This window comes from Anser anser (assembly GCF_964211835.1).
Source record: "Anser anser genome assembly, chromosome: Z".
Taxonomy (NCBI): Eukaryota; Metazoa; Chordata; class Aves; order Anseriformes; family Anatidae; genus Anser; species Anser anser.
This window is the reverse complement of record NC_139723.1, coordinates 17,163,067-17,181,253: the sequence shown is the minus strand read 5'-3', so window position 1 is coordinate 17,181,253 and position 18,187 is coordinate 17,163,067. Positions and strand designations below refer to the sequence as shown.

The following is an 18,187-nucleotide window of genomic DNA, read 5'->3' as shown; positions in this document are numbered from 1 at the left end:
GGGGGGCATGCACAGGAGCAATTTCAGGTCTGCACACATTAGCAGGGCAGTGATCTCATTGGGGTTACAGAGACCTGTTGTGGTAGCTGACAGCTGGCCCCAGAAGAAGTAGTAGATGAAGTAGGCAACACCTTGAAGCACCTGCAAGAAGCCTCATTTTAGCAGTTCCTTGTCCTCACAGAGGCTACAGCAACCACGAGGTGGTAGGGTTCACGATCTTGAAAGGAGGGGAAAAAAGCAAATGGCAGTATCACAATGAAGAACTTCAGGAGAACTGACTTTGACTTGTTCAGGAGTCTCTTTGGAAGAATCCCATGGGATACAGTCCTAGGGAGAAAAGTGGTCCAGCTGATTTTCAAGGATCTGTTCTAATCTCAAGAATGGTCCATTACAACAAGCAGGAAAAATAAGCAAAGGTGTCAGAAGTCCTACATGGACAAACAAACAGCTCTTGATTAAACTAACCCATAAAAAGGAGTTATGGAGAAAGTAGGAGCCAGGAGGAGTGACTTGAGAGATATCTATTCAAACATGCAGATGAGGGGATAAAAAAGGCTGCATTCATTATTGACCACTTCAACAGTATGAAAACCAAGACAGAATGCCATCGCCTTCAGAACAGCTCGAAAAGCACTGCCAGTTCTCAGAGTAACCTTCTGTAGAAAGTCTTTGAAATAGCTGGTCCAGGCAACAGAAGAGAATAGGGGAACAGCAGAAAAAATAGAAGGCGGCTGCAGCAAATCAGCTACAACGCTTTGCTGTGTTGCATTTCACCATAGCCTTATGACATCGGTGCTCACACCACAGGGTACAGATCGTTGCACAGACATCTCTGAAAGGGTGAACCGCTGAGGATTTCAGGTTCACCTTTCCACAAAGGTGAGGCAAGACTCACTCTGGTACCGTCCACTGGATGACCAAGTTCTTCTCTTATTTGAGTGAGTCTTTTAAAAGCGGTAGTGAAGTGTGACCAAATTCAAAGGGAACAGGCTGCTTCTGAGATGCTTTAAAGACAAGTGAGTGCTTCCGTCTAACAGGCGTCCTTCCTGTGTATGCAAAGGAGACAAGTTATTCCACCCAGAGCAAATAAGATTCCAACACGAGGGTCCTGTTGCACTCTTCTGAACATGTCTCTGTGAAGGGATCTGACGAGCTGCTTAGTTTTGCAGGTTCTTTCACGTGCTCCCCAGGGAGCCCATGGATTACAATGGCCATACCTATTCTTTACGGACATGATTTGTTCTTTCTGTTGTAAAGGCATTGGGTTGAATTGTTAAGAAAAGCCACTCTCTAGCATAGCATTACAGAGTGATCTCATAATAAAGCTGTGTTCCTGCAGTCATTGTAAAGTGATAAAACGGGTAGGAGCTGATGACTTGCAGACTTAAAATGCTTGAAGGCTTAACAGAAAACCACACAGACCAGCTGTAATGTACACACCACCGGTTCATCAGGCAGTCTCTTAATGCTTGTTGTAAGGGAGGTGTACATTGCATGCTGGAGTCCAGTTTCATCTTTCACTTTCAGTTTAGAAATATTGCGTAGTACAGCAGTACTGGAAACCTCTTGCTCTCAAATAGTATTGGCTAAGGATTAAAATGGAGAGCTGGAACTGGAGGAGCAAAAAAACAAAAACAAAAAAAGAAAAAAACCTAGGCGATGGCTGGAGAAAGCTTTCTAGAATCCCAGGCAGAAAGAAGCATGTTGTGGGCTACCTGAGTGCTGCTGTGACAGCACTCTTAGGAAACACTGCAGAGAATTAACTGCTTTGAAAGGGCACTTCAGTGACACCCTGCTGGCCTTCTGGAGCCACCTGGAACTCCGATACGCTGTGTCTCATGCACCCATTGGACCAACAGCAGTTCATCGTGACAGACAGGGTATCGAACAAACCTTGCAGGAGCCGTGCATGAGTCAGCAGGGAGCTCTAGACCTAACTCTGCCCTTAAAGGGAAACTAAGAGTCAGGGACAGAATTGTTTGAGTTGGAAGGAGTATAGAGATACTGCCCATGCAGGGATACAGTTAAAAAAGTTGCAGCCAATATGGAGCTGTATCTGGTGGAGGACATGCAGAACAAGATGAAATGTTTCTACAGGCACATATCAGGGAAAAGGATGACTGGAGGATTTGGAATGTGGACCTGGTCTTAAAGGACATGGAGGAGTCTAAGGCATTGACTGCTTTCTTTGCCTTGGTTTTCGCTGGTAAGACGGGCCATCAGCCACCCCAAGGCTCCAGAGGCCAGTGGGAAAGTCCAGGGCAAGCCTCAGTGGAGAAAAATTATGTTAGAGACCACCTAAGCAAAATGGGCGTGCACAAGTCTGTGGGTCTGACACAATGCACACGTGTGCTTAGAGAGCTGGCTGTTGTGAGGCCGTTCCAGATCGTGTTTTAAAGGTCACAGTGGTTTGTGAGAGGTTCCTGAGGACTGGGAGAGACCAAGTATTGCCCTTCTCTTCAGGAAGGATGGAAAGGAGGATGTGAGGAATCACAGGTTGGTTGAGCTGACCTTGCTCCCTGGGCAGGTGACAGAGTAACTAATCCCAGAAGCCTCTTCCAGACACGTGCAAGACAAGAAGACACGTGAGTGTAGTCGGTATGGATTTATGAAGGGAAGTCTTACCTGGGTAACCTGGTGTCCTTCCATAAGGAGGTGACCTGCTCTGCAGGTTCTTAGCGTGGCAATGCTGTTTAACGTACTCATGAACGACCTAGATGAAGGAATAGAGTACCCCCTAGGAAGTCTCCAGATGACTGATGAGCGGAGAGCAGATGGATGTGTTGCCATCCAGAGGGACCACAACAAGTGGAGAACGGGACAACGGGAACACACTGAAGTTCAGCACAGGGAAATGGCAAGTCCTGCAGCTGGGAAAGAATAACTACGTGCACCACTGCGGTCTTGGGGCTGACCAGCTGGAAGGCAACTTGCAGAGAAGATCCTGCTGGACACTGAGTTCACCACGAGCAGCAACGTGCTCTTGCAGCAGAGGAGGCCGACAGTGTACTGGGATGTGTTAGATCATTGCCAGCACGTTGATGGAGGTGGTCGTTCCTCTCTACACAGACCACATCTGAGGTCCTGTGTCCCGCAGAGCAGGAGAGGCGTGGGCATACTGGAACAAGTCCAGTGAATGGACTCAAAGATGCTGAAGGGACTGGAATGCCTCTTACGTGTTGGAGGGCTAAGATAGCTGAGTAGGATCCTACCCGTGTGTATCGATAGCTGTTGGTGAGGGTGTGGAAGATGGAGCCGGGTTGCATCTCCAGTTCCCAGTGGTATTCAGTGAACAGGCAAGGGGTGTGAAGCGTAGTACAAGTAATTTCATCTGAACGAAGAAAAACCTTTTTTTACAGTGAGGGTGGTCAAGCCCTAGAGCAAGCAGTCCGGAGTGGGTGAAAAGTCTCTGCTCTTAGAGATATTCCAGCCCCAGCTGGACAATATCTGAAGTAATCAGCTGTACTGCATGCTGCTTTGAGCAGGGATGGTTATTGAGGTGGTCTGTAGAGATCTCTTTGATCCTCAACTCTCTGATTCCTTGCGTTTCACCACTGCACTGGTGAGGCTGTGTATTGAGATGCTGCCAGCCCAAGCTCTGACACCCCCGCTGTGCTTCTTGTACAGGTGGTGACTATGGTGACTATGTGGTATCATTTCTAAGCAGCAGCTCCTCTGGTGGGAAGAGCTGTCCCTCGAAGGACAGGACCTCCCTCCGCTGCCTGTGTGGTGATGCAGGTGTGTGCAGTGGAGGAGGAGGAGGGGAAGGGTGGGCTGGAGTGCGCTGCTGGGAGGTCGAGTGCTGCCTTGCTGGTGCCGTTGTCCTCCCTTGCCCGTGTTCCCCTGGGCTCTTGGGGTCAGCCAGGGAGACCAAGGAGAGCAGTTGAGCTGTAGAGGGAGCTGTTGCTGCTTAGCACTCCCTCGAATTTTGACTTTGTACTAGGGCTGTCTCTTTTGGTTGTTGCCTTCCCTGTTGTCAGCAAAGTTCCTTTCTGGAGCTGCTGTTTGCTGAATTTGAGGGGTGTCTGCCACGTCCCTGAACCTCTCCTTCCTTGCTCCTGTGCTGACTTGCTAGGCGTGTATGTGTACCATTTCACCTGCGTAGGCGTGAGGAGTCCCTTGGGAGTCTGTTGACTCGGTTGGGGATGGAGAAAGGGCAGAGGAGCGCTGTAAAATGATATCGTGGGTCTGTAGGATGCAAGTGGGAAACTGGGCTCTTCCCAGGTAGGGCCCAACCTAAGGAGGGAAGGGATGGAGAGCCTTGGGTGGGTTTAGCTGCCTGCTCTGTTGGTCTCTGAGATGCGCTGTGGCAGCAGAGGGAGGCCGTCTCCTGTGTCTGCTGCTGAGTCCTTTGTCAAGGTGTCTGCTGGCCTCTGAGCCAGCAAATACAGAATTGCTGTAAGCCCTTTTGCTGCCTGCGGATGAGCTTGGGCCTCGGTGACTGTTTCCACCCCCATCCCCTTCCTGTTCCACACAGATGACTTGCCATGCTGTTGCTTGTCCCGAGACCGTGCAGATTGCTCAACTGGTAGCCCGGCAGAGGAGTTCCAAGAAGAAGACGGGTCGGCAAGTGAACTGCCAGATGAGGCTGAAGAACACGTCTCCAGTCGCGCTTGTAGGTAAGCCCCAGGCAGCTGTGAAAGGCCTGCCTTTGCCAAAGGGTTGGGCAGCTGCTGAAGCAAAAGTCTTTTCCCTGAGGTGCATCACTGAAAGCCATGAATTGCATGGTCTCACTGGAAGGTTCCAGGTAGTGGGGAGTGGTGCCAACAGAGGGTGTCTGTGCTTGCAAGCCAAGGTCTGTGAGGAACGCCTTCTCCAACATGCACAAGATTTGGATATTCTTGAAAAAACGCTCTGGAAAGTCGCTTGGTTTCATTTTCAGCTGGTCAAGCTTTTGTGGGAGATGTGGGTGAGTGGGGTGGTGGTGAGAGCTTGATATTAGAGGATGGGCTAGGCCCTTGGCTGGGAGCTGTGCTGCCTTAGTGAGGAGAGGCCCACACAGGTTCAGCTGTGGCTGTCTCTGCAGCTCCTGCTGCTGTTGTGAGTGCCCTGGTGCCCCTACACGGCTGATGTCCAGGACCTGCTCGTTGCTCCACTGTGCCGGTCTGCATGCACTGCTGCAGCTGTTCTCCCCTCACCGTGCTGTGGGTGCTAGGCTGGGAGTGCTGCCCAGGTGCTCAGAGGGATAATAATCCCGCCTGGACCCATGTGTTTCCTCTGTCAGCGTTTTACAGGGGGCTTTTGAGCTTGTTCCTTGGGACTAGAGGAATTCCCTAGGTGGGAGTGAGTGGTTTGGAGATGCAGGAAGAGGGTCAGAGGGGCCCTGGTGCTGTGGTGCCTCCAAAGATGTGTCAGGCTGCGGCTTCTAAGTGGGGACACAGCTTGCTTTAGCTGGCTGCCAGTTGCTGGTTCCCTGCTGTCAGGGCTCTTGAAACGTGGAGTAGGAAGCAGGAGTGCTGTCAGGAGGTGCTTGGGGAGGTGAAGAAAGGCTGCGGATGCTGTGCTTGTGGAAGCTGCCACTGCTTTTGGTTGGTGAGGGGCACCCCTAAGGAGGTCGTGGTTTTAGCCATCAGCATCATTCATAAAGATCTTCTGGAGAAGCAGGGGCTCCTGGGAGGGGGTTACCTGCTGTACACGAGGCCTGTTCGGGTTGGGCGGAGGAGGGCGCTACTCACAGCTACATCTGCAAACTCTTCAGGAAAGCCCAAAGGAACTCTGCGACAGCCCCGGTCTTTGAGCATGCCAGAAGAAGGCGGCAAGAAGCCGGTTCCTCGCGTGCCGAGAGGCAGAGGTGTGGCGTGTGGCGTGGTGAAGCCCACCATGGAGAGTGCCCGGTCTGCCTTGCCTCCAGCCACTGGGGGTGGACCATCCAGAGAGATCCCGATGCAGAGGCACGTCACTGTGGTCAACAGGTCAGTGTGTGTGTGCGTGTGTGTGCGAGAGAGATGCAGCGAAGCGTGGTGGATCCTTGGATGCTGCCACGTCCCGAGTGTACTTTGCGACGTGGGAATCCGGGCTAGAGGCCTTTGAGCAAGTGATGTTGGCATGTGGGTAGGTGCTGGGGAGGGCGAAAGGTGACCTGAGTGGCCTTTCTGAAAGCAGCTCCCCTTGCCTCGGTGAGCTGCAGCAGCGCTGGCACTCTGTGCCTGTGGGGTGAGCGTGCAGGCAGCAGCTGCCCTGCCCCGTGAGCCGGAGGTGCCGTTCAGCTGGGCTGGCACTCCCCGCCGGCTGCGTCTCTCGTGCGTGAGCATCCGCAACGCAGGCAGCTTACGGAGGTGCTGGGCCATCGTTTCTCTTTGTGTGGTGCTTGCTGCTGGCCGGGCCGCCAGCTGACGGTGCAGGGCAGCGTTTGCTGTTCCCATTGTGGCCGCGCCGGGTCTGCCTTAGCCAATTGTGCCGGTAATCCCCCGCAGGCCCTGGGGCCGGTCAGCAGTCCGGCTGGCGTGGCCGTGAGCAGCACGGGGCAGAGCGACGGCCTAATCCTGCCGTGGTGCCTGCTCTTTGGGGCAGGCCCCGTGCGAGAGCAGGAGCGCTCTGCTCCGTCAGCTCGTGTGGGCGCCGCGTGCGTCAGAGGCTGGGGCGCCGGCGGCACGGTGGGGTTGCGCTCCCGCCCCTCGTGAGAGCAGCAGCGGCCCCGGCTTTGGTGCCTGAGCGCAGCTTCTTGGTGGAGGTGATGGCGCTGCATCGCGAGCCTCCGGTGTGCGGAAGGACCTGGCCAGAAGTGGTCTCTGCTGGTGGTGGTTTTGGGGAAGTTTCCCCACTGCGCCGCTGCCACTGGGCGGAAAAGCAGGAGTCAGTTGGGCAGGGAAGGAGGTGGGAGAGCAGCTCCATCAGACATGTCTGGAGTCCCGGGACAGGGACATATCTGGGGGGAGCTGCGAGGCAGGAGGTGAGAGCAGCAGGAGGCAAAGGTTGCAAAGCCGAGGAGGAGGAGAGGAGAGCGTGGCAGGAGCGTGGAGGACTTGGGAGGAGCTGGGAGTGCCTGCATGAGGAGCTGCAGGATTGGAGGCAGAGGCCAGGGAGGATAGAGGTGAGGAGGCTGAGGCTGGGGACCGGGCAGAAACAGGAGCAGTCAAGATCAGCCAGACTGTCTGCACCACAGCTCCTGCCCACAGTACTGCTGGCAGAGCTGCCCCCCTTCTTACCGGCTTCTGTTCCAGCCAGATGGAGGTGCAATAGAAACACATCAGCAGCTATCTCCACATTTGCAGAGAGAGCTGCTGCAGCAGAACAGAGAAGGGCCAAGGTGTCCTGTTGTGCTATAAAGACATGGAAGCAGGTGCACACAGGCCTTTCCTTTTTTGTGTGTTCAGAAGAGTCGCATTGTTTGAAGCTTTGCTTCTCAGAAGGGCAGAGATCCATTGGCATGGGGGGCAGACAGAGCAAAAAGATCTGTTACGCTTCTGCCCAGGTGAATCTTTGGAAGGCTAGAAGTATTTTTGTGAAGTTCAGAGTTCTGCAGTGCTTGAAGTGGAACTGGGTAGATTACATCCCTGTTCTGACACTTTGAAACTGTGCTCCATTTTTGTTCCTCTCTGCAGGTCCCCCTCTGCTCCTTTCAGGGAACGTCTTTTGTTCTCCTTTCATTTCTAGTGTCTGTTCCTACCCTGCTCAGGAGGTGAAACTGCAATGGAAATGTGCTTTGGCCAAGGTAGCTGTGGAGAAGACATCTTTGGCTGTTGTGAAGAGCCCAAGTGCTGACCTCTTAGCCTGGGGACCTGCTAGAGGTTGTGTTTATGGAGGAGAGGATCACATGCTGTTGTAACATAAGGCTGTGTTGTGGCCCACATAAATGGATTAATTTTTCCAGCTTGAAGCAGGGGTGGCAAGATCCACATCTGATGTTCTTGCTGCTGGGGATGTTCGTGCCTCCAGAGCTGCTGTGGTTGCTTGTGTGGGCTTTGGGGATTGCAGGAGGAAAAGCTGCTTGGAGCCAGGAGGTCCCGGCCTCCAACCAGTTTGCAAGTGAGCAGAGGAGTGACCAGCATCCCCAGAAACCCTTGGCTCTAACCAGGCTCTTTGGTAGCAGGCACGGACCGAGCGGCACCACTTCCTTGTGTGGGGTGAGGTGCTGTCCTGGTGCAGTTTCTCTAGGTTTGTTTCCTGACACGTGCCCAGTCTTGTCTCACACCTCCACTGACTGAAGTGACAGCAAAACATGTCTGTGCTCTCAGGGTTCCACTTACGTGTCTTTTGTTTTCCCCCTCTCTTTGGAGCATCTCTCCTGCGATGGCAGACCTGTGCTGTTGGCTGTGGCAGGATGTCTTTCCACTGGGCAGACTGAGTGCTGACCCCTCCCGGTGTTCCACCCTGCACCTTGCAAGCCCTGCAGCGAGGCAGCAGATGGAAGCTCTCTTCTGGTTCCCAAGTCAGTCTGCCACCTCTCCGGTGCTCTCTGGTGTTTTGCTGGGAGATTTTTGTGACCATAGCTTCTGGACTTGCTGCAGCTTGGCCTGGAGTGAAGGGAACCCAGCGGTTTCTCCTCCCTACTCTATCACACACAGATGATGAGGGAGAGGTGCTGAAGGTAGCTGCAGTTGCGGCAGGCTGTTTGCTGCTGTGCTCCCAGGCCTTCCTGCAGATGCTGTTGAGGGGTCGGAGAGGCTGCCTTTATATCAGCAGTCAGTTAGCAGTCTAAGCTCATGCCAGCGTGTTGCCCTGAGCATGCTGCTGTGGCCCTGCAAGCCCACAAGAGACAGACTTTGCTTGTAAAGCAAACCACTGGGGTCACTGAAGTCGGAAAGCAGTGGCACAGATGAAGGCAGGTGGAGATGCTTGGTGACCCCTGTGCTTGGACCAGCAGGCAGCGTTTGCCGTTGCCTGCCACCTGGCCCCTCTCCTGGCATTGGTCTCTGGCCTTTGGACAGTGCTGAGTTTGACGGCGTGGGCCTCGGCAAGGTAAGGTGATAGGCAGGGAAAGGCATGCCTCTCCTGAAGGAGCGGGCTGTGGCTTGTGGGCTGAGGCAAGTGCAGCTTTGTGGCTGTGCGTGGGCACGTGGCAAGGCTGCATGGCTGGCCAAGCATTTATTTGTGAAGAGCCTGGCTGCTGATCTCTTTTGTTGTTGTGGTTGGGAGTCCTCTTGCTAGGAGCACTTTCCAACAGCTGGGGAGCATGAGGCCTTGCAGGCCGTTGAGTTGTCCGTGTCTGCATGCTGGTGGCACGTATGTTACCCCCGTGACTGTCTAGTTCTGTTCCATCCCATCTTCGCGGAGGTAAGAGTGTAGCACATCACAGGATCCTTGTCTGATCGCAGGGCTCAAAACTGGTGGTAGCTGGGCACAAAACTTGTGTTAGCACCACTCTGCTCCGTGGGAAGCTATTGAACCACAGCATGAAACACAGGAAGATATTCGATGAAGTGTCTTAATACTGAGAGGATCCCAAATCCAACTTTGTCGTATATCTCAACACAAGGGAAGCATCTGTCCTCTGTTCCAGGCTACTTTCCAGGGTGTTCCAGAGGGCATGGCTGGAGAGGAGAATATCTGCACTTGTCTGCACTAGCAATGGTGGGAGATGTTATTTATTTATTTAAGTCTGTTCCTTTTGAGGGGACTGTTTTCTCAGGTGACTGCCCAGTTTGGAGTTGTCCATATTTCCATATTTATTTACTTATTTACGTATTTATTTACTGGTAAATAAATGTATGGAGAGGTGGTTGCAGGAGAAAGGGATCCTGGCTTTCTCTTAGGGTCTACATGACCAGTCACAAGGCACCTAAGCAGAGACTGTGCTGCCACTTTGTCAGAGTACATGGGCTGTGCCCAGGAGATAGGTGTCCCTGTGATGTGTCCAGAGCATGGAAGAGTCTCTTCGTGTATGCCACAAGAGCTGTGTGTGAATGTCTGTTTGGGTTTGGTGTGGGTGACGTTTACCTTTGCACTTCTAAGTCTCATCCCACTTGTGTTTCATAAATGTGCTTGTAGTTAATCTGCTGCTCAGCACTGCTGCTCTGTTCTCTCTGGCTTTTGAAAATGACAGCACTGAACAGTAGCTGTCGTGACTACTAATGTTGTAGGACTGGTGCCGGTACAGAAGTACTGTTTTTGGTTAAAGTTACAACACGTAGCTGGGAGCAGTTTTGTCCTACCTTCAGACAGCCCAGATGAAGTTGGGAGAATCTCCACTGGTGTTTCTGTGGCTGGTGGTTTCCTCCAGAGCTATCCCTGGACTCCAGAGTTGACCTGTGTCCTCACTGGCCCGGTGGGCAGAGACCATCTGCAGAGCCAGCTCTGTGCATGTGCCGTGGTTGCTGTGGTTTGGAGCTTTCTGGGGTTCACAGCAACTTGACATGCTTGTGTGGTGGGCTGCGTTGGTACGTTTGCCACCCTGATTGCTCCACTGCCATTCTTCCTTGCATATGTGCCTTTGGGAAGGGCTTAGTCCTGGCTTTGAGCTCTTTTCTCCAACTCTTACTCCTTCTTGCTTGCAGTGTAAGTGGCATACTCCATGCTGTTGTGACCTCTCTGCAGTCAGGAGCTTATTACACTGAATGTGTTCCCAGTATAAAGCTGCTGCTTGCTGGGGGAGATCAGAAGAACACCTGGAAGTATGCCGTTTGTACCCTTTGTGTCGGAGACCTCTCCAGAGAGGAATGTGTTTAACAGTGTAGAGGCAGCATCCGCAAAAAGGCTTTGAGTTCCAGTGTATTTTAGGTGTGCTGCTGACTTCTGAAGCCTAATGCTTTCAGGAGATTGACATGGCAACCAAGAAGGTGAGTGCAGTCCTGTTCAGCAGCAAGACTGAGACACCAGCCAAAACAAAGACCAAATAGGGAGGCTCAACATGTCAAATGTTAAGACTGCCATCTGTGTTGCTGGGCCTGGATGCTCTCCTTTTGCTAATGTTGTCTTACCATGCGTTTTGTTCCTTCCAGTGGTCAAGGTAGTAAGGCAAACTAGAAACCACATGTTGATTAGCCTTGCTATTGCTAATCAAGCTGTCTTCCATGTTAGGACAGTGTGAGTTTGCTCTTGTGCATAGGGCCAGCAAGAAGTTTGTGGACTACGTATTATTTAATGTATAGGTCTTGTGAGCAAATGGAATGCTCTTCAGAGCCAGGAGAATGATTTAAAGCAGTTCTATTTTCAATTTTAGGTCTGAGAAGAGACTGACTGTCCCACCACGATTTCAAAAGGAGCTGCAAGTTCACTTGTCCAGAAAGTCTTCTGTTGATTCAAATGGTAAGTTTGCCCGTCAAGCGAGTTTTTTTTTTCATGCTACTGGGATTAGATTGGGTATAGTCTTAAAAAAAAAAAAATAATCCATTTCAGTACTTCTTTTGAATGAAGACAGTTATGGGTAAGGTATGAAGTTCTGTGAGTGAACCCCCTCACTTTGACTTCATGGTGCTGAGGGAACGTGTGCATGCTTGTCTGCCTGTTTGTTTGTGTCTTCTAGGAAAATCTTTGTGTAGTAAATGTAAAAGCCAATCACATAGTATGAGTGAGTAGCTTGGAAACTGGAGGAGTATGCTTAACTTCACTGCCAGGGTATGGATATAATAGAGGAGGGTCAAATCTTGGCTTTCAGAAGTAAACAGCCACAGAAATCCCAGCACACTAACCTGGCTGTCCAGAAGATGTCCTTCTGCCTGCCTGATTCACAGTGGCTGTGTGGTGGTGAGGCTTGGCAAACGATGGTTGCTTTCCCTGGGACCTGCCAAGCTGATTTGTGAAGCTACAAGTCTCGTAGTTAATGCTCCCCTCCAAGGCAGAAAAGGGGTAGAGATGAGGGAGCACTCAAGCTAGTGATGCGAACCTCCAGCTGGGATAATGACTGCCTTTCTCCTACACACAGTGTAGGAAAACCATCCAGAGTAGCTAGACAGCTGCTGTCTATTTCCCAGCTCGGCTGGAGGGGTTCCTTGCATGAAGTAGCATAGAAGGACTGGGTGCTGGATTCAGACTCTTGCTTATGACATATATTAGAATAAAAGGTGAATCTTTGGTCTGTTTTGTACATCTCTGACTTTAGAAAAATAGTATTTGATGTTTTGCTGAATCTTTGTTGTTGTGTTTGTACTCAAAAATAAACTATCTTCAGTCTGTCTTGGGATACTGCCTCAGTGCAGCCTCTCAGCAGCAGTATGGGTAAAGGTTCTGTGTCATCTTCCAGGATCCTTCCTGAAAAAGCATTTAGCACCTTCTTAAGAAAATAACTACGGTGATTGAAAAATTAGCTTCAGGCCAATTAGTTACTAGATGTCTGATGCTTCCATGGGTCTTTACAATAGAAAGTAACTCGAAACAGGTGTGTTGTACAAGTGTGCAGCATTTTAGAGTTGGTGTTTTGCTGGCAGCTTCCATATTGAATTTTAAGTAGGTGAGTGAACATCTGTCTCTGCTGATAAGACTGTTTACTTCATGGTTGTATTTTTATTTAACAGACAACTTAAATACATCCATTGTGGAAACACGTACTGCTGCCCCTGGTCGTTCTGCACCTAATATTAATGAAGTCCAAAACCGCATTAAGGAGATCTTGAACAAGTACAGGAATGGTATTTGGGTATCGAAGATGGCACAGATTTACCAGGAAATGTACTGGGACGAGCTTAGCACAGCAGTGCTCAGTCAGCTTGAGCACTGGCCTCATGTCTGCACAGTAAGTATTGAATATCATTTTTGTGGAAGATGTCAGTGCCCTTCAGATTTCAGTGCTCATTTGCCAAATGTTATTTTAGGTAGCCTTGCATTTCTTTCAAGATATGTGACAGTTGTGTTTAAAAAAAAATGTCTTTGAAACAACATCCAAAAAGTCATTCTTGACTGGTCTGGCATTGTTTTGGAGAAGAAAGGTCAGCCTTTGTGGCCTCCTGGTGCAAGTGCTCAGTGTTGCTGAGTTGCCACCTTTGACACCAACTATAACACTGACAACACTGACAACCCAAACAATAACTAATGACACTTTCCCTACCATGCAATGTTTTTTTATTTTCCTCCTTTGCATTTTGCATTTTTTATTTTCCCCCTTTGCTTTTCCACATTGCGGGGCCTTCTTTTCCCTTTCTAAATCTTTGAGCTACCAGAAAATTCTTTAAGAACAGTCTTAGGTCTATCTGTAGTTTTTATCTTCCTATGGACTTTTTATCAGGTATTTCCTGCATCTTAAATCAAGATTATATGATTTTTGTTGTGTAAGTTAGACTTATGATGCAATTAGTTGAAAGTTAAGTGATAATGTTGAGGGAAGGGGTTACAGCTCTCCTCCTTCCTGCCCTCCACTGATGTCAGTTATCTCCTGCTTACCAGGGGTATCTTCGTCCTTTGTATTAGGAACTGGCATCAGGCTGAGCCTATGCTTACAGGTCTGCCTTGTTGCCATCACCACTGGATCAAGGATCTTCAGTCTCTGTGCTTTTGTCCCTTCTCTGCACTGATCGTTCCATTTAGGGTTTAATGCTACTTTGCACCAAGGCTTTGCTTAGCTTTATTTTAAAAGGCCAGTTGTATCAGCGAACTTCAACATCTGTCAAACCAAGATACCAGAAGGTTTTTAAAGTAGTGAGAACCTGTCTGCTTGAAGTGACTTTCATTCCGTATTGCTAAGTGTTTTATCATAAACGTTAAATAAGATTCACTGGTGATAAATGCTTGCTCTTCAGGAATAGCAGCATTTGCATGCTATTAGCACGTTGTTCTAACACATACATAAAATGCATTTGTCACATCTTATTACAGACAGAAGTAACTTACGCAAATGGCGGCAATTTGTTTTGATGGTTGATGATCAGCTCCTATGTTACCCATACAGCAGGCTGTTCTGACTTAGTTGCTTAATTCATGCAGCAAATTTTAGTCTTATCTTTTTCTTAGCTAGTATTCTAGACAAACATTCATGCAGGATCTTCTATCTGTATCTGCTTTCTATTTGCTTGTTATCTGTTGGGTCTTTCTCTTTTTTTTTTTCTAGCAAACAAATACATTCATTTTAGTGTAAATAAGTGGTCATTAAATCTGTGGAAATACTCTAACACAGCAAGCTCAGTACCACAGCAATCAGAGCTATCAAGTTGCCTTGACACAGTCAGTCTTATTGTAGAGGACTGTTAATGAGCCTGTAGAGTCCTGACTCGGACACTTGATTGACTTGTGTAAAGAATACTCATGGCTCTGGCATGGAAAAGTTTGAACTGCAACCCAGGCTGCCTTGTATGAAGGCTACCATGCATGTCTTATACAGTGTTTATTTCTGGTTCAAACAAGCATCCTGCGTGTGCACGATGATGTAAATCCTTTGAAATGCTATAGGGCAGAGTCACAGAATCACAGGATGGTTGATGTCGAAAGGGACTTCTGGAGATCATCTAGTCCTGCCTTCCTGCTTAAACAGGGTCAGCTAGAACACATTACCCAGGATTCGTTCCAGGCAGCTTTTGAATATCTCCAGGGAATAAGACTCCATAGCCTCTCTGAGCATTGATAAAGATTCCATCACTAGTTTCTGAATTACTTCTGCCTCTTTTCATAGTTACAATGGGTGTGTCTGCCAGCCTCAGAACAGGAAAAAATCCTGGTGTTTCTCTCAGCATCTTAAATAGACAACACACATTCTTACTGAATGTCAACTGATCAGTAGTAGCTTAGTGAGCCTTGTATTACATTTTCAGTGTCACCAAACTAATTGTTTGAGGTCTCTGCCCTGGACAGTGTCACTTCTTAATAGTTCACATCCTTAACTTTTTCTCTAGAAAGAAGGAATTTCATGCTTCCCTTCCAGGGAAATGATCTTTTCCATGTTTAGGTTACAACCAAGAGTAGTGGAGAAGTTTCCTATCTAGGGAGCTGAAGCCTCCAGAAATTGCTGTGATTTACAGGTTGATGGCCTTGCTTTCAGTCAAGAGGACCTACTACGACTCTTGGTGACTGTTATCCATTGGTCTGCTACCTCCCTTCTTTGGGTTAGTCTGCTTGAGCATCTTTCTTGTAGTATCTCATTTTGCACAGCTAGACAAAAAAGTACAAGGTAATTATTTAGTAGCTATTACTTACTGAAGTTTGGCTATAATCTATGAACAACTGGGCTGAGAATAAATAGGCTGATCATCCTTACACAATAACAGAAGGTCTATTGCTGGCCGGGCAGATCTCCGTCAGGAGCAGAAAGATCTGTTTCAACAGCTCTGTCATTCAGATCCTCAGTGTTGCTGAATTGTCTGCTTCTATCGCCAGCAAGACTACTGCTGTGGTGGATCCATCTGACTGGTGGTGACTCACACCTTAATTTTTTCTTTCAGAATCTTACACCTTCCCATTTGACAGGTTACTTTGTCATGCATCTTTGAGCTGTTAATGATACTCATTTCAGTGATCCTATCCCTGTTTCATTTCTTACCTTTCTACAGATTTTTTCACAAGTCTTTCTCACAACTTAACAAATTTTTTTTTAGAACTCTGAGCCAAAGTTGTGTAGCTCTGCTGTGTTTGGGCTTAGCCTTGAATCCTTGGGATGCAGGCAGCTGAACCTCTGAGAGAGAGAGGACACTACAGCAGAGGTATGGGAGTGAGAGGGATGCAGACGTGTAAGCAGACAAGTTCATTGTTTTTTGGAAGCCACAAATGATCAAAAGGTAACAATTTACTTTTGGTGCTGTCTGCATGTTTTGTGGTATCTTTTGAAGTCTCCTTATAAACCTCCTTACTGAGCAGCATGTATGTTTTAAAGAGTTTTTCCTTGCACTTGCTCAGCTCTCCTCAAGTATCTGAACTTCTCTGCAAGTCACCAAGGATGGGATGATTCAGGAAAGATGAAATTCCTACATCTTTTCTCAAAACATTTAGTTGAATTTCCGAGTTTTCTTTCAAAACCTTTTAGAGAATTACACAGTCCTAGGGCAATAGGAAAGGTCCTTGCATGAATGTGTAACTAGTCTGAGACTGTAAACGTAACAAAACTGAAATGGTTAATTTTTCAGAAAGTCAGGAAATCATTCTGGAGTTTCACAGGGCTGCAGTTGGATGCATGCTGGTCAGGACTGTCATGTTGGTAAAGGGTGTGAATACATGCTGAGCTGGTTGATGAGGCAGGGCTGTTCCAGGTTACAAAGACCCTGGCTCTCCGAAGAAGTGCAGAACTCCCTAATACCAGATGGCTGGCCCAGAACATTGCAGCTGAAACTTAACTACAGCAACTACAGTCCTACTGGAAGGACTTTATTATTGCACATAAAATTGTGGGTTCCGAGTGGACTGTTAAACTTGGGAAAAGTGATGTTGTCTTTTATAGTAACTTCATGAAAGTGTTGGGTTGGAAAAAATGCAAGTGAAAGGAAGCACGCAAAAAGCAGTAGAGAACAAAAGAACAAACTCTGTGCCACTGGGCAAATGTTGTGCGACTACATGTCAAGATCAGATGTGCTTCTCCAGACTCCATCCAGAAAATACTGAAAGACTTCCTGAGAGATAAAGCAGAATGAAGGGGTGATTCAGAAGGATGACCAGGGTAAAGATAAGTAATGGGTACTGTATGAATAACAATTAAGCTAATTGATTTAGGTGGGGAAAGTTGGAGATACAGGCTATAGAATAATAAGAGACCTAGAGAAGGTGAATTGGGAGTGATCATCTTGGGTTCAAAAGCAACTGAACACATTCACAGGATAATCCCTGGCCTCAGTAGTCATGAACTGCTTTATTCCAAAGAAACCCACCAATCAATAGTGCTTGAACCATGGGATATCTGAAATGTGAGGAAGAGGTGTAATTACAGTTGTCCTCTACCCTGTGGTTTTTCCTAAGTACCTGCTGTTGTCGAAGAGGCTGTCAGGCTAGGAAAATCTTTTGCTCTAACCCAGTCCAGCTGGTTTAGTCTGAACAACCCCGGATCTCTTAGCCTCTCTTCACAGGAGAATTGTTCCATCTCTCTGATCATGTTTGTGGTCCTCTGCTGGACCTGTCCTAGCAGGTCCATGTCCTTCTTGTGCTGGGGACACCAGAGCTGGGTGTGGCACTCCAGCTGGAGTCTCACAAGGGCAGAGTGGAGGTGAACAATCACCTCCCTCGACCTGCTGGCCACGCTGCTTTTGCTGCAGCCCAAGCTACGGTTAGTTGGCTTTCTGGGCTGCAAGCGCACATTGCAGACTCATGTTGGAGCTTTTCATCCACCACTACCCCAAAGTCATTCTCTGCAGGACTGCTCTCAGTCAGTTCATCACCCAGTCTGTATTCATGCTTGGGATTGCCCTGCCCCCAGGTACAGGACCTTGCACTTGGCCTGGTTGAACTTCATGAAGTTTGTACAGGCCCACCTCTCACGCCTGCCCAGGTCCCTCTGGATGGCATCCCTTCCCTCTAGTGTGTCAGCTGCCCCACTCAGCTAGCTTGCTGCCATCCACAAATTTGCTGAGGTTGCACGCAATCCTACTGTGTATGTCAGTAATGAAGAAGTACTGGTCCTAGTACAGACCCTTTTAGGGGTACCACTCATTATTAGTTTCCACTTGGACATTTGTATGTTGACTCTAACTCTGGTTGCATCCATCCAGCACAGTTTTGGGCTTCCTAGTACAAAAGAGACATGGGCATAACGGAGAGAATCCAGCAAAGGGCCACAAAGGTGAAAGTACTAGAACATTTTCCTATGAGGACAGGCTGAGAGAACAGGGACTGTATAGCCTAGAAAAGAGAGATGGCTCAGGGGGGATCTTAACAGTGTCCATAAATACCTGAAGGGAGGGTGCAAAGAAGATGGAGTAAGTCTCTTTCCAGTGGTGGCCAGTGACAGGACAAGAGGCAGTAGTCATAAACTGAAACACGGGAAGGTTTACTTTGTACATCAGGAAACACTTCTGAACTGTGAGGGTGCCTGAGCACTGGCACAGGTTGCCCAGAGGGGCTGTGGAGCCTTCCTCCTTGGAGATCTTCAAAAGCCATCTGGATGTGGTCCTGGGCAACCTACTCTGTGTGGCCCTGCTTGAGCAGGGGCTTGGACTGGATGGCGTCCAGACATCCCTTCAGACCTCAGCCCTTCTGGGACTGTGATGAGTTATTCTGTTTGAATCAGTTTGATGGTTCTGATAAGTGTGTGTTAGAGCAGTCTTTGAGGACCTGTTGTATACCAAGAATAATGGAGCCAGGCTTTTCCGGTTTGCCACAAAATGAAGATGTTCTGCATCTGCCATTGAACACTACTCTCCATCGCGCATTTCATTGCCCTGCCTTGCAGAAGAACGGCAGAAAATAGCTG

General features: G+C 48.8%; 1 protein-coding gene across 4 annotated transcripts in view; it reads left to right on the top strand.

Annotated features, from left to right (window-relative positions):
• The window catches only part of TDRD7 (tudor domain containing 7), a 45,581-nt gene that overhangs the window by 5,041 nt on the left and 22,353 nt on the right, over nucleotides 1-18,187 (top strand). For all 4 annotated transcript variants that reach the window (XM_083816203.1, XM_083816202.1, XM_083816205.1 and 1 more), the window contains exons 3-6: nucleotides 4,478-4,619; nucleotides 5,699-5,912; nucleotides 11,099-11,184; nucleotides 12,390-12,607. In XM_083816203.1, coding sequence (XP_083672329.1) covers nucleotides 4,478-4,619; nucleotides 5,699-5,912; nucleotides 11,099-11,184; nucleotides 12,390-12,607 — 660 coding nt within the window. The remainder of the gene's footprint in view (nucleotides 1-4,477; nucleotides 4,620-5,698; nucleotides 5,913-11,098; nucleotides 11,185-12,389; nucleotides 12,608-18,187) is intronic.